The sequence below is a fragment of the Berghia stephanieae genome, chromosome 11, assembly GCF_034508935.2.
Source record: "Berghia stephanieae isolate SIO BIC M18660-M18661 chromosome 11, UCSD_Bste_1.3, whole genome shotgun sequence".
NCBI classification, from domain to species: Eukaryota; Metazoa; Mollusca; class Gastropoda; order Nudibranchia; family Aeolidiidae; genus Berghia; species Berghia stephanieae.
In genome coordinates, this window is record NC_088370.1 from 6,539,591 (window position 1) to 6,556,015 (window position 16,425).

At 36.3% G+C, this 16,425-nt stretch overlaps 1 protein-coding gene across 1 annotated transcript; it reads right to left on the reverse strand.

Moving 5' to 3' along the window:
* Window positions 1-3,637: 3,637 nt before the first annotated feature.
* Window positions 3,638-13,526, reverse strand: LOC144956237 (protein N-lysine methyltransferase METTL21D-like). The gene is made up of 4 exons (XM_078886652.1): window positions 13,271-13,526; window positions 9,285-9,492; window positions 8,302-8,421; window positions 3,638-5,750 (listed from the first exon to the last, which is right to left on the reverse strand). The coding sequence occupies exons 1-4, from the start codon at window positions 13,519-13,521 to the stop codon at window positions 5,634-5,636; spliced, it is 696 nt and encodes a 231-aa protein (XP_078742778.1). The 5' UTR covers window positions 13,522-13,526; the 3' UTR covers window positions 3,638-5,633.
* Window positions 13,527-16,425: the final 2,899 nt, after the last annotated feature.

Here is a 16,425-nt window from a genome sequence, read left to right on the forward strand (position 1 = left end):
AGAATTAAAGATATGGGTGAACTTTCATACTTTCTGGGTATTGAATTTGATTTCCATGATGACAATAATAATATAACAATGTCTCAAACAAAATACAGTGAAAAATTATTGAAAAGATTTGGAATGGAAGAATCCAAGCCCATGTATACTCCCAGTGAGATAAATACCAATAAGATATCAAATGAAAAATGTAAAGTAAATGATGCAAGATTGTACAAAGAAATCATTGGTACCCTTATATACATCATGACTTGTACTAGAACAGATTTATCTTTCATTGTTACTAAATTGTCACAATTTATGTCAGATCCAGACTCATACCACTTTACAATGGCTAAGCATGTGTTAAGATACCTGAAAGGAACAATAAATGAGAAACTGACTTTCAGAAAATAGGATCAGCCTATAAAACTCATTGGCTTCTGCGATGCAGACTGGACAACTTCAGAGGATAGGCGTAGCATAAGTGGTTACGGATTCGAACTTTCTGAGGACGGTCCATTAATTTCTTGGAAATCAAGAAAACAGCCCACTGTGGCACTATCAACTTGTGAAGCTGAAATTTTATTCATATTAACATTTTTAAGTACTGACGAACAGTTTATAAGGATTTGTTTAAAAAGTGGATGTAGTTCTAAAATCATCTTAATTAAATGGCCAGCATTCCATGTTGCTTGAGGAGATAACATTTTTCAACAGATTTATATCATTCCAAATTCTGACTTAGACCTGAAGACAATGTGGTATCAGAGAAGTGTCAAAATGAAATGACGTTTTTGATTTCAGCACCACTTGATTTCATAATGTGGCCAGTTTCATAATTCACAGATATAAACATGTTTTGTTTCAATGCAGTGAAAAAGATATTCTAAAGATTATTTTTCCTCCACAGCTTCAACACCAGCCAGACCGATGGACACGAATGAAATTAATGAAATAAGTTTTGTTGATTGCTCTGTTGTGGAGCCAGTGGTTGTAGTAGATGATTTGTCAAATCACTCTCAAGAGGAGACAAAAGAAACTCTTCCCCAGACATCAGATGACATCAGTCACAGATACGGCAAGCTGGCCCCAAGAGGAGATGACAGACCGTTGACGATCCATAGCGGACCAATGGCTGCAGCTGGAAATTTGTATGTTTGTTTGTTATTAAGGGTTTTACGGCGCTTGCAACACATTTAGGTTATATCAGCGCCAGTAAAAAGGAAGAAAATGGGATAGTAAAAAGTTCTAGTATACAATTAAAGCATCAAAGAAAAAGGAAGACAAAGGGGAATTGGGAACAAATAGGGATCAGATGTAGATTCCAATGTACTTTGTTTGAGATCACCAATAAGTCTCATCTGGACACAAGCATGGCCCCCACTAAGAGGAATACACTCAAATGCTTACATTATAAATTATAACAAATATAATAATACATAACAGAGAGATGATTTACAAGGAAAAAAAAATATCATCTCCCAAAACAATAACTATGGATTTGACTGTTTCCCTCCCAGCCAGGACTCCGGCCAGGGCCAGGACAAAACCAAGCAATCTCATTCCAAGACAAAGACAGAATGCAAGTTGGAAAACAGATATAGGGGGATAGAAGACACAATAAGTACCTCCCTGCCCACTATGGGAGGTAGGAACCCACCCAGAGTTGGAAATTAAAAAAAAAACAACTCCATTATCAAAAAACAACAACTCCAGTGTTGAAAAAAATACCATTAAAATTGAAAACATGATTAATAATAATAATAAATCAAGATGGCGGACGTGTTCTTTGCAGTACTGTTTTGTTGTGGAATTTGATGTTTTTTAAGGTGCAAAGATGAGGATCAAGAGATGAATGTTTATTTAATATATTCATTTTCGTATTTGTGTTCCATAGTAATTTATATTATATTCGTTTCAACTTTAAATTCGTCCATACAAGTGTATTGATTGATTTTCATTGCATATCTAACGGTTGCGTTTTTTTCAATGTCATAATAACTACAAATTACGTCATCCCAATTTTGGCAAGATGCCGAAGGGATGCAAAAAAAGAAACTCAGATAACTTCGAAAACCTCCCTTCCCCCCAATCTGCCCCTTCTAAAGAACTCGACAACCAAGACCTTCAAACATTACAAAATACCATAAAAAACGAAATGAAAGACCCCAAAGAACTGATAATCTAACTGAGACAAGAAAACATGAAATTAAAACATGCATTAAAACTTCATAAAGACGAAATAAAGGAAATCAAAATGATTAACATTAATCTAAAAAAACAAGTTGAAATGACGGGAAAACGAAACAACGAATTAGAAACCTATTCGAGGAGAAATTCCCTCCGCATTTTTGGAATCCAAGAGAAAACACACGAAACCAACAATGACTGCCTTTTACACGTTCTGGACTTATTCAATAGACTAGAAACCCAAATTGACATCACTGGAATTGACATTTAACATCGTACTGGCAGAATGAAATCAAATCGACCCAGGCCAAGAATTGTCAAATTTGTAAGGCGATTGGATCGTCATATGGTGCTCAAGGCCAAAAAAAAGTTAAAAGGCTCAGGCATTTCAACTACACCATCCCAAGTCCTACTGAAACTCCTGGACATGCACGAGAGGATCACCCACCCATCCACCACTCATTTCCCTACGCCCACAGCTATTGTGGATAAATCAAAGCGGAGAAGGTGAAACGCCCAGTCATATCTGCATCCGGGGCAAGCAAAGAATGGACATACTTTGCCCAGCGCTGGGCAGACTATAAGCGGGCCACACACCTCACTGGTGACGACATCATTTTTCAACTACTGGAATGCTGCGACAAGACCCTCCGCAAGGACCTCACATCATATGACGAGTCCACTCTCCTTGACCACATAAAATCCCTCGCTGTCCGCCAAGAGAACGTCATGGTGGCTAGACTACAACTTCAACAAATGCGACAGGACAGGGATGAACCTGCAAGGACCTTCTCTGCACGCCTGAAAGGTGAAGCGAGTGTGTGTCAATTCAACATCTTGTGCGAGTGCGGAGAGCACCCATCATACAGTGATCAAATGGTCAGGGACACCCTCATCATCGGCCTTGCAGACGATGATATACGCCTCGACATCCTTGGCCAGTCCATTCAAGAGATGTCCCTTGATGAGACCATCCGCTTTATTGAAGCGGAAAACATTCTGCCGGACGCATAATCCCAATTCCCACAACCCAATAGCACCTGGAGCAATGGATGCAGTGAGCAGTACATACAGACAGACAGAGAGAAGACGTCTTCAGGGGCGGGCTGCAGACAAAAGAGCAGGTTTCCAAACACATCATTGTGGTCACTGCAGGAAGACGGCTGTAATTGCCCTCCACATCAAACTCTACAGCCCCTGCCCGCATCCCTCCCCTTCTCAGCCATAAAGGAAAACCGAGAGAAACTAGAACAATGGCTCTTGGAGTACTATCGAAGTAGCCCATTCAACACATGCTAGCACCAAACCCCCCCCCCCCATGAGACTCATCGTTGAGGACAACGCCACACCTGTCGAACACCACCCATCCCTGTACTCATTCATTGGCAAGAACATGTGAAAGCTGGCGTCGACCAGGATGTTCAACTCGACCAATTGGAACCCTGGTCTCCTGGTGTCACAGAATGGTTGGATGTGCTAAGAAATTTCTTTTTTTTCTATCTGACCACTCGCAATGCTCTGTAAAAAGGAGATCAAAGAAAAAAAAAGTGGCTGAACCAGGATTTGAACTCACAGATCAATTCCAACAAACCTTCTAAGGCAGATGACTTAACCATTCGGCCATGACAAAAAACAGGAATTGTGACACATATTATGTATATATAGTAACCAACTATCCATCGACTGATTTATTGTTAGTTAATTTTATGTTTTTATTGACATTTGTTTATTAACTTTACTTATTTCTATGTGCATTTCGAAACTTTCCATATTCTGGATTGTGGATAAATGTTTAAAAGAGTGGAATTTCAAAAAAACTGTCTGTGTATGTGCATGAATGTTATCACAGCAAAGTGCGTGTCTTTATCTATCTCAGAGAATGCATGGCTGAATCAACAGTTACATGGTTCAACCAATAATGAACTTTAAAACTATAAACAAGTCTAGGTTTTTCCCTAACAATCTTACAAATAAGAGAATTCTGATTGGTCCAAGCTCATCACATGCACATGCTCAGAAACGGAACAAGGCCAAACAAACAATGAGAAAACAAATAAACTCACTCATAAACAAAAAAAACAAAAACAGAAAAAGGAAAGGTTGTTGTTTTTTTGTTTTTTTTTTGGTCAAATTTTAAAATCTCTTTCTCTTAAACAGGTGACTGCCTGTCTGCCAATAATCATTTTTCTTTATTGGCATAACGATAGCCATAAACTATACATCAATTTAGTTTAGCTGCTATTTCTTGATTTTAATTTACCTCATTTGAAAGAACCAGTACACAAACATGTTGGTCGAAGCAATCACACCCAAAACTGATGCATAAAACAGCATGCCATGACTGAGATCCTTACTACAAAGAGAGACTGCTGCTGCTGCTACTACTACTACTGCTACTGCTACTACTACTACTACTACTACTACTACTGCTGCTGCTGCTGCTGCTGCTACTGCTACTACTACTACTATTACTACTATTACTACTACTATTAGTGCGCCTGTAAACATTCATAAATGGCTGAAACGTGTTTCTGGTGACTCGTGAGTTTGGATTTTAAAAAGTTCAAAGGTTGGTTAATTTCTTTACTGGAACTGATGCTGTCTCCACCAACATTAACTCTTCAGTTGCTAGCAAATCTGGCACACATTTTTCCCAGTTGCTAAGCATTTCTTGCAAAAATCAGTTTAAAATGGGTAATGTTAGTAAAAATGCAATAAAAATATTACTACCAGTCTCACATTCATGAAATTCATATGGATGGTAGTGGATCATTTTGTGGATCATGCTACCGCAATCAAATATGGGAAGTGGGTCATGTGACTATGGTAGCCAATATGGCAGCTCAGACCTACGCCTTCCAGCGTATGTAACAACTAAAGAGTTAATGAAAAGGTTCACAGTGCCTGTCCACAAAGTGCATCAACCGCAGCAAATGAACAAAGAAAAATTCAAACTTAATCAAGCTAATCACCAAATAAAACAATCAGACATTTCACAAAAGCTTGGAATTTCATAGATATATTGTTAGAGAAATCCTGGGATACAGAAAGATGTGTCTCATTGGATACAGAGAATGATCACATAAACGCATGAACACATTGAAAGAGGAAATATTCATGAAGTCGTAGACACTTCCCCAGTTCTGATTTAGCTCCAAGTGACTTTTTCCTTTTCTTAAGGCTTAAGTCATACCTCAAGGGGGCAAATTTTGGCAGAGATGACGAGGTGAATGCAAAGATGATTTGATGATGTCGAAGTTTGCAGGGTTAATTCCTCTTGGACGCGAGGCAATAACTTGTGTGTGTTGGCGGCTCTGCCAGGATGGGAACGGTGACTATGCAGAAATTTGAAAGAACATAAGCTAAGCTTTGTTTTGATACCTTTGTCAATTTCGTATCTATTATAGTTTTGAAATGACAAGAGCTGCGTCAAGACTTGATGGAAGAGGACGAAGTTCTTGTCAGGATGCTGGTTCTTGTTTGGGCATCATTTTCATGATGTGAATGTCAGGACTTCTGTACTGAACGTCTTGAGAAGATTGAGGAATCTCTGAAACATCAAAGAAGTTTTGGGCCATCTGCAAAAAATCAACACTTTATTATTGATCGGGAGAGCAGACAAGATTTAAACGTAGACTTATAATGTGGTTAAAGGTTAATAAAAACGTATCCCAAGGGAGATTATCCAATTGTAAAGTTTCTTCTTTTAATGTGGATGAGTGGACACGTGGGTTTATATTTCAGTTTTGTTTTTTGTTTTGGATTATGTTTTGTTTTTATTTTTAATTGAAAACATGTATCTGTCTACTTTGAGTTTGAGCATTTCTATGAAAATGTGAGTTTCAGTCCCAAAAACGTCTCTAAAATTCGAATTTCGGGGCAGCCATCCCTGCATACACCTTAAAGATCTGTGGACAAGTTTTGTTTTTGTTATTATTTAAAGTATTATGTTTTGCTAGTTGTGAATTGTGCCATTTGATTATAGTATAGTGAGCATAGAATGTGGCAACCTCCCTAACTACATCATTTCTTTATATTGTGTATTGACCTGAAATCCAAAGATCTCGACAAAACAGTGACAGAAATGTGGCCCAGGTCAATAGTCTTGGCCTCACAATGGCCCAGGTCAATAGTCTTGGCCTCACAATGGCCCAGGTCAATAGTCTTGGCCTCACAATGGCCCAGGTCAATAGTCTTGGCCTCACAATGGCCCAGGTCAATAGTCTTGGCCTCACAAGTTCCCAATGTACATGCTATGATGAATGTCACACAAAGCATTTAATACTCAAAAACTCAGCCTGTCTCACAGTAAACTGGTCTTAAAGTATTTTGCATTCGTTCCAGTCACCAAAAAAAGATGTCCTCATAGGCATGACAAATGTTCATGGAGAAAAAAAAAAAAAATAAAATAAAAAACAACAACAAAATAAAAACAAAACAATTGTGTACAGTAGAACTCGGAAATAGCGAGTTCGACGGGTCCACTCCTGATTACTCGCTATTTCCGAGTTCTCGCTATTCCCGAGTTGCCATGAAAGGTTATAATATTGCTGGTTATTCCCCTCAGTGTGTAATTCGAGTAAAAGCCGTCGCCCCTATTTCAATTTCTTCACAGAAGTGGCAGAATGCTTGTTTTTTTTTTTTTTTGTTTCTATTTTCAAGTAAAATCATGACTAGAAAAAAAAACAAGAACATAGAAGTGTGTGTGTGTGTGTGTGTGTGTGTGTGTGCGTGCGAGTGTTTGTATGCACTCGGCATGTTTGATGAGGTAAGCAAGCGCATCACTCAATCACTGACCCATTGAAATAATGGTTCCACACTCCCCTCTCTCGCTGATCGTGTCGTTCGTTAACGATGCTACTCGCTGACCGATGCTGCGAAGTGAGGCATGTTGACATGTGCTTACCTCGCGCGTCGCGTGGTACCACATTAGGTGAATAATTGACCCCCACCCCCAATACACACACACGCACACAAACCCAACCCCCACCCAAATTTGTTTCGCCTATTATGTACTACTACAGACTAGGCTACTATGTAATATTACTCGTAACGAAAAATAAGAAAAGAAAAGAGGCTAGGCTAAAAATATTTAAATTGCCATTGTCTCTTGTTTTGCTTTACTTCGTTCGCAGTCCTAGGCTGGGGCAGGAAATGCTCGTTATTTCCGAGTTGACCTCTTTTTCATACTCGCTACTTTCATGCTAATTTTATTGACTCAAATAAGGGAAAAAAATGGGGATTTAGATTTTACTCGCTATTTCCGAGTTCTCGCTATTTCCGAGTACGTTACTTTCATGTTCTACTGTATTTTAAGAGTTATAAATTTCACACCTGTGTGTAATCATTTTTTGTGGGTTTTTTAAAATTTTAAACATGCATTTATTGATTCAATCTTATTTTCATTGTTTCTCGATAAAGCTAAAGTGATATAACGAAGTTGCTTTATCATTCCATCAGGTGTAACCCCCAGTACAGGAATTGTTTACAAGTTGGAAACTAAAATCAAATGTTTGATGATATCAATCTGAATTAGTTGTTAGGGATGAAAAATTGCCAGGTACGTAACTGAATCTAGACTTGATTGCTAGGATCCATTTTGTATTTCCACAAGCATTCAATAGGGTTCAACAGGTCACTTCCCTCATAATGATGCATAGCAACTGGTTCTAAACTATCGGAACAATGGCGGATGCCATTAGCTCCATCACTGCCCTTATGAAATACTTCTCCGACAAGCAAAACAGTGTATCCAGAGGGGAAATAATTATAAATCTGATTGTGTTTTGACTTTTTTTTATACATTCTGATCACATATAAAAAGTACCAATTTTCTTTGTTTAGAACCAAGTTGCTGGTTGCTGGACGGATGTGACATCAGACTATTGAATCCTATTAGGTGACAAATTGATGCGACAATGGTTCTCATTTCCTCCTACAATAAAGCAGAATATTTTCAGGTCACTGTTTTTCAAGCAGTGAATCCGAAGATGTAGATTCAACATTTTGTAAGATCCAATTGGCTAAAGAATCCTTTCTGCCATATGCTACATAGTTCAAAGAAAAGGAAAAAGTTTAAGCTCGCTGAATCACATTGAGCCCATAGAAAATTAGATTTTTAAAAATCACCTTGAAAAATGTGTTTTGCATGACTGTTTTATTTCCCAAGTCTCTGTCTTCATAACAACAAAAAATGATCGTCCTTGGGCAGCTGACAGATTTGATGGTTTCAACTAGAGGTTCTATTGACTGTGAAAAAAATAAAAAACAAGAGAAAAATCAAAGAGAGGCCATTTAGGAGTTTTTGCTAAAATATGGCGGCAAGACCTAAATCACAAAGGAATTTTTTTTCTGTGACAAAGAGGATCAAAAATATCTGTAGAATTGACTTAAATAAATGTCATTCCTTGCAATAATGTTGGATGTGTATGCCAGGGTTGGTCATCCTAACAATTAACATTACATTCAACTTACATGTATATATGGCAACCAATAATATGTGTGTATATTTCTTATATGTGTGTATATATTTTTTATTCTCTATTGTCTTCTGGCACATATCACCTCACTTCATGAAAAAAAATATCTGTGTTGTGTGTGTATTTGTGTCGTTAAGTGTGTGTATGTGTGTGAGTGTATATATGTGTCGTTAAGTGTGTTTTCAACATACTTATATGTGTGTGGAGATTTCTATGCCTGGCACAACATAAAAAATAATCAGGAAACTGGAAATTTTCTGGTTATGACAAGCAGACTATGGCATACATTTCAATTCCATTTTAAGAGAAAACTATTTTGGCAATAACGGGCCTACATCTGCCCCCTGAAAAAATTGCCTGAAAATCCGCGAGACGTTTGGGTCTGTGTCCAGGGCAGAGCCCTGGTAGGGGGTCAGGAGGACAACGTCCCCATGAAGCCAAAGCTGCTTCAATATAACATGAGCAAAGATCCCCATTTCCTGGAATATTTTCTTAGAATTATACCAATTCAATAGGCTGTGAAACAAATGAAATTTTTTTATTTTATTTTTTTCCGGCAGAGCGAAATTATCGGAAATGCCGGCAAATGTACAGGCCTGTAATAAAGTTCTTTCCCTTTCCTTAGAAACTGACCTCTTCATAATAGACACAATCTGCAACTAGGACATAGTCAATCATTTCACTGCAAGCAACTTGTTTTACAACAGACTGAATCTCAAGGTCATTGCCCCATGTCAAGGTCGTGGCTTGGCAGGTTCCTGACAGAACTTTGGCATTGGCAGAAATATTATGCTGCATCAGGGGTACAAACTGAGGAAGGTCTGTGATTACAGAGTGGGCCCTGGAAATATTGACCGACATGAAAATTGTTTTAAAATTCAAGACTAAACAAACAAAACCACAACAATTAAAACAAAATTGCGATAAAATAAATGCTTTTAAAAGTGTAAAACATCCAAAAACACGTAAAAAATTGGAATAGACAAACATTTGAAATGGGATGTAAACTTACCAAAGGTGCCCAACAAGCAACCATGCAATATATAATATTAGAATAGGAAATAACACACACAATGCATATTACATGACCAAGGACCCCTGTAAAGCGCTTTGAGCATGTTTAGTGGATATATAAAAGCTCAACTTTAAAATTTTATTTTTTCTACATCTAACAACCTGGTGGAGCACTTTATTCAGTAAATCCCACGGCATTTTACAGTTGATGAAATCCAAGTAGCTGCTGTCTTATAAAAAAAGGTGTTAAAATAGACGACTGTATGATAACAATTATAAAATTGTAACGTTCAAGAGCAGAGATATTATAACACTGACTCTGACTCAAGGTGTGAGATCTCTATGACTTGACCACATAACATCCAGTTGGATTTGCTGCTGACTTGACTTTGTCATGACATTTATCATGACACTGTTTTATGATCAGTTATGAATATATTTGTACTAATCTGAATAGACTAGTAGTCCAGAAACTGATTGAAAATGTGAGGCTGGCTGAGAAAACCCGGGAAGATGCGGCAAGCTTTGATTCGAGATATGAGCCAAAATCGAAGATACAGTGTATCCCATAGCAACAAATGTTATTCAGAAATAAATTAAAAACTTGGGTTCTAATAATAGACATAGAAAGAAAATTTAAAGTGATATATGATCAGAAAGATGTAGTCTACACCAATGCATACAAAACTCAATTTATGAAATGTGCGCATCTTTCCGGAAACAATTAAAACAAAGAAAAATGTTTTAAAATCTGTCAATTTAGAAAAAATGAAAAAGCTATTCATTTCGGCATTTGGAAAGAGGACAATAATTGACTGAAACAAGACATGCTTTTTTTAACGCTGTGATTATTCTTAGACATGTCTCAGAATAAGAACATTTATTATTGGCAGCCACTTTACTTATTTCTCTGTTACATTCCGAAACTTTCCATATTCTGGAATGTGGATAATTTATCCGATAAATGTTTAAAAGAGCGGAGTTTCAAAAAAGTGTCTGTGTATAACCGTCAATCGTGGACAGTGTCCGCCAATAATCAATTTTCTTATTCTCAGACATGTATGAGAATAATCCATAGAATTAAACGAATGAGAATACGTACGAAGCCTAAAAAGTGTCCACCAATGAAAGCATTCAGCGCCATTTTGTTGTTGGCTGAGAATGTAGTAATTACCATTCATTCGGTATCTATGTCAACATAACGACACAAGAAAAACAACAAACAATATCAAAATCCACAATAAAATGTTTCAGAACTGTTGCATATATTTATGGCACAACGAAGCTGTCAAAAAATGAAGTTAGAGAATGTGTGTAATCATGTATTATAATAACCTGTAATGTGTTTTCCAACCACCACATCATCTACTACTACAACCACCACCACAATATCATCACTAACACTACTACTACAACCACCAGCCCCACATCATTATCACTACCACTACTACTACACCACCACCAGCACATCATCATCACTACCACTACTACAATCACCACAACCACATCGTCTTCACTACCACTACTACTGCAACCACCACCACCATATCATCATCATTACCACTACTACCACAACCACCACACACACTACTACTACAACCACCACCACATCACTACCTCAACTACTACAACCACCACCACAATAGCATCACTACCACTACTACTACAACCACCACAACCACATCGTCATCACGACCACTACTACTACAACCACCACCATATCATTACCATTACCACTACTACTACAACCACCACTACCATATCATTACCATTACCACTACTACTACAACCACCACAACCACATCGTCATCACTACCACTACTACTGCAACCACCACTACCACCATATCATCTCCATTACAACTACTACTACAACCACCACAACCACATCATCATCACTACCACTACTATTACAACCACCACCACATCATCATCACTATCACTACTACTACAACTACAACCACCACCATATTATCATCACTACCACTACTACTACTGCAACCACCACCACCATATCATCATCATTGAAATATTTTTTTTTTTAATTGAGCTTTATATAGTGCAATATCTACTAAATGTGCTCAAAGCGCTTTACAAGGGGTCCCTGGTCAACATTTAACATGTAGGACGGGACATGACGCCTGTTAGGCGATGTTACAATTTTTCGGACAAAGACAACTCTGTTAACGGCCAGGTACTCCTTTTACACCTGAGTACGGTGAGATAATGTGAGTAAAGAGCCTTTTCCAAGGACTCAACTATGCGCCGATCGCGAGGCTCGAACCCAGGACCTTCCGATCCGGAAGCGAGTGTCATACTACTAGACCACATAGCCGCATCATTACCACTACTACTACAAACACCACCACCACATCATCATCACGACCACTACTACTACAACCACCACCACCACCATATCATTACCATTACCACTACTACTACAACCACCACCACATCATCATCACTACCACTACTACTACAACTACAATCATCACCACCACCACATCATCATCACTATTTCTACTACAACTACAACCACCACCAACACCACATCACCTCACTAACACTCAGTACTACAATCACTACCATTAGGTTTTGGAGCTTTACTTCATTTGAAATAAGGAAACTTCGGAATTGTATTTGGCATTGTGTTTATATATCATAATATAATTCTAATCAGTTATCTATTTAGAACTAGATACTATACAATATGTATGCCAAATACCACCCCAATTCCCCTTTCTTGTGTGCGGGAATTCCTCTTTCGGCATTGAAATTGAGTGTGAGAGAGTCATCACTACACACATAAACAACAGAAACAATTTAAAAACAAGACTATGACACGAAACCACTCACACACGAGGCTATACTATTTATCCTTTTCTCTATATAGAATAGGACAAGACAAACAATAGCTTGACTCTCGCTACACTTCGCATTGATGTTTGTCGTCTCACGAGTTCAACTCTCGGTCGACCTGTCAATATTCCTTTTTGCCTCGGACGTAATCATTAATAGAATGTTGTGTGGTTTTGACCGTGAAGAAAACCTTAAGAAGTCACATTTATACTGTATCATTTTAGAGAGATCGTTTTAAATAATTTTGAGTTAAACGAGCGAGCAGCAACTTGTTTTCATGAACGGCCGATCAGCGCTTGTTTCCTATAGTAACGCGATTCCCAGCCAACATCAAAATGGCGGATATTTTTCTCATCGAGGACGCTGGTTGGTTAGCCAATAAGAGCACCGTACGGTTTCCATTGGGTAAATTCCTTGGAATAATCACAATCACAACGTTTCTTCTTCATTTATAAAATGAAAAAGCAAAAGAAAAGTAAAAAATGAGGATGCAGAGGGTATAGAAATGTCAACAGATAGGTCAGGTACTACCGAAAACTCCGGGACCCAAATAATTTTGGGGTTTTTTGGGAGGGGGGAAACTTTAAAAAAAAAATTTGGGGGGGTTTGGGAGGGGGAAAACTTTTAATTTTTTTTTTTAAGTTTCTCCCCTTCCAAACCCCCAAAATTATTTGGGTCCCCGAGTTTACGGTAGTACCGATAGGTCAAACATGTCCTTATGAACATAAATCATAATTCAAGAGGTACCCAAGAGCAGCTGCGACCAGGCCAACAACGCCCGTTCCAGCTCCAAGTTCTAGGACGGTTTTTCCTTTCAATTTTTCCCCTTTGTCGAAGTCCTGGGTCTGTAAATATTTACTTAACACAAGGGCAGCATCCCAAACCACACAGCCTACATCCCCTATTTCTGACTGATACAGTGTTAGCTCTGTATTATCATTGACATCTATAGTTCTGCTGTATAACTTTTCCAAATCTACACTTCTGCTAACTGCCATTATGTGCCGGGAATGAGGAATGATAGTTGAAACGAATGAAGGCGTAAAGTAAGTAGTGTAGTTTCTCCCGTTGACTTAAGTCGTTATAATTGGTTTCGTATAAATCGTTTCATAGTAAAATCGCGATGAATAATTCTTTGTACAAAAGTCCTACGAACTATGGTCAAAGGGAAATAACCGTGTTATTATTTCCTAGATTAATGTTTTTATTGCTGATGTCCCTTTATTTCATCATCTTGAAGTGGCGCCGGATCTTAAATAGATATTGGCAATCATGACCTTTAAATCCGCCATTAGCCCCCCCTCCCCCCTCCCCATAGTAACAGAAAGTCAATATTTGTCGCATTGATCCCTCAAGTTGTATTTATTTGAACATTCCTATTTTTCATTAGAGGCTTAACCTTTATTGTTACTTATTATGTATGTAAGGAACACTGGGTCCGGTTTAAAGCCCTATCAATGATATGGCATACGTGTAACCATAATATGTTCATTCCTTTAAACTCTAAACCTCTAACGAAAAACAGGAATGTTGAAATTAATAATAACAATATAATAATAATAATAAAATATAATAATAATAATAATAATATAATAATAATATAATAATTAATAATAATAATAATAAATAATAAAATAATAATAATAAAATAATAATAATAATAATAATAAATAATAATAATAATAATAATAATAATAATAATAATAATAATAATAATAATAATAATAATAATAATAATTAATAATAATAATAATAATAATAATAATAATAATAATAATAATAATATAATAATATATAATAATAATAATAATAATAATAATAATAATAAAATAATAATAATAATAATAATAATAATAATAATAATAATAATAATAATAATAATAATAATAATAATAATAATAGTATCTAATGATAATTCTGAGTTCTGACTGCTTGATGGATTGTGTAAGTCCTGCCAACTATGATCAAAGGGAAATAACCGTGTTATTATTTCCTAGGTTAATGTTTTTATTGTTGATGTCCCTTTATTTCATCATCTTGAAGCGGCGCCGGATCTTATATTGGCAATCTTAAATCCTCCATACCACCCAGACAGTAACAGAAAGTCAATTTTTGTTATTACTTTTCCATCAAGCTTGTCTCACTGTAATATGTTTTGTTTTATATCACTGTAAAGCGCTTAGAGCATGTGACAACAGGGTAAAGCGCTAAATAAATTCCATTTATTATTATTATTATTATTATTATTATTATTATTATTATTATTATTATTATTATTATTATTATTATTATTATTATTATTATTTATTATTATATTATTATTATTATTATTATTATTATTATTATTATTATTATTATTATTATTATTATTATTATTATTATTATTATATTATTATTATTATTATTATAAATAAATAAATAAGCATTAAAAATAAAGGAAATAAAATAAAGATAGAATAGATACAAGGACAAAAATTAGTATTTTTAAAAAGTTCTCGTTGGGGTTTGAACCCAGGAACTTCGAATGAAGAGTCAAACAGCAAACCATTACGCTCCTCTCGCTACCGAAGGCTTTCGTGTCATTCAGACTCTATCCAACATGGAGCACACACTACATTCTGTTTATACGTTGAGACAAATTCTGTGTGGACGAAGCGTTTACATTCGAATTGTTCAATGTGTTGAAAGCGCCGTTCAAAACAAACAAACAAACAAAAAACAAACAAACAGACATTGTAAAACGTTTTGGTACAAAAAGACTCCAAACAGGCAATTGGTACTGTATGAAATGGATGTATGGTTGAAATGGCTTGATGGGGGAATAAATTAAATTAAATATTATTATGAAGTTCATTGAGCATGGGAAATCCTTGGAAATGCGCTTTGAACTTATACACCTGCGAGACCACTCCGATCCCCAAATGAACGACTGATTAACTCACTCTATCCTGGAGATTTTGGCTACTTTTCAAATTGGAAAAAATGTATGAAAAATGAGCATGTACATAGATAGTTTTATGCAACTATCACTAAGATGTATAAACGAAAAACGTTAACTTTAATACTATGCCTATAATTTGTCTCAAAAAATGTAATAAATATACATGGGGTAAAAGTAACCCGGATAATCAATGGATCTAGTCGGTTTTAGGGTTGAGTGAGTGAATGTTCCCATATGTAAACTATAGTTTGCTGAAAATCTTTCTTTGTCGGGGCCCCAAAAGTATGGAACAAATTAGACAAAGAAATCAAAGACGCCCCCGAGCTTAGTAGTTTCGGGAAAATTTCGAAAACCTTCCTTTTCATACAGGCTTTTGAATAACAATAATATTTGTGTTTTGTTACCTTTTGTCTTTTCGGAGCACTTTGTGAATTCTGAGGGCTGTATAAATTTATTATTACGTTAGTCCAGTAAAATGTGTTCATATTTATTTTATTTTATTTATTTTTATTATCATGGTGATGGTGGTGGTGGTGGTGATGATGATGATGATTATGATGACGATGACAACGATGATGATGATGAAGACAACAACGATGATGATGATGATGATGATGATGATGATGATGATGATGATGATGATGATGATGATGAAAAAGTATTCAACAAAAACGAATTTAAAAGCTTTAAAAAATATATATTTAAATACCAAAACACGGAACCTATCGGACTCAAAACTCTTCTTCTGTCAACTAAAAATAAACACACAAAAAAAAAACAAAAAAAAACAATGAAAACCTTCATAAATACGTAACACATTTGTTCTGCCTGAAGAGAGGACGTGTCAAATATTTTTGTGTCGTCGATCTGTGTTTTTTTTTAGTCATGTATTAATGTTTTCATTGGGGTTTTTTTGGTTGTAGGCTGAAGAAGGGTTTTGAGTCTGAAACGTTCTGTGTTT

Bases quoted from the DNA above. Each gene is read 5' to 3' on its own strand.
- LOC144956237 (XM_078886652.1), bottom strand. From the start codon at position 13,521: ATGGCAGTTAGCAGAAGTGTAGATTTGGAAAAGTTATACAGCAGAACT. The intron at 9,493-13,270 runs GTACCTCTTGAA...CAATATTTCCAG, and splicing joins CTGGTCGCAGCTGCTCTTGG to GGCCCACTCTGTAATCACAG. The intron at 5,751-8,301 runs GTGATTTTTAAA...GATTTTTTGCAG, and splicing joins TGCAAAACACATTTTTCAAG to ATGGCCCAAAACTTCTTTGA.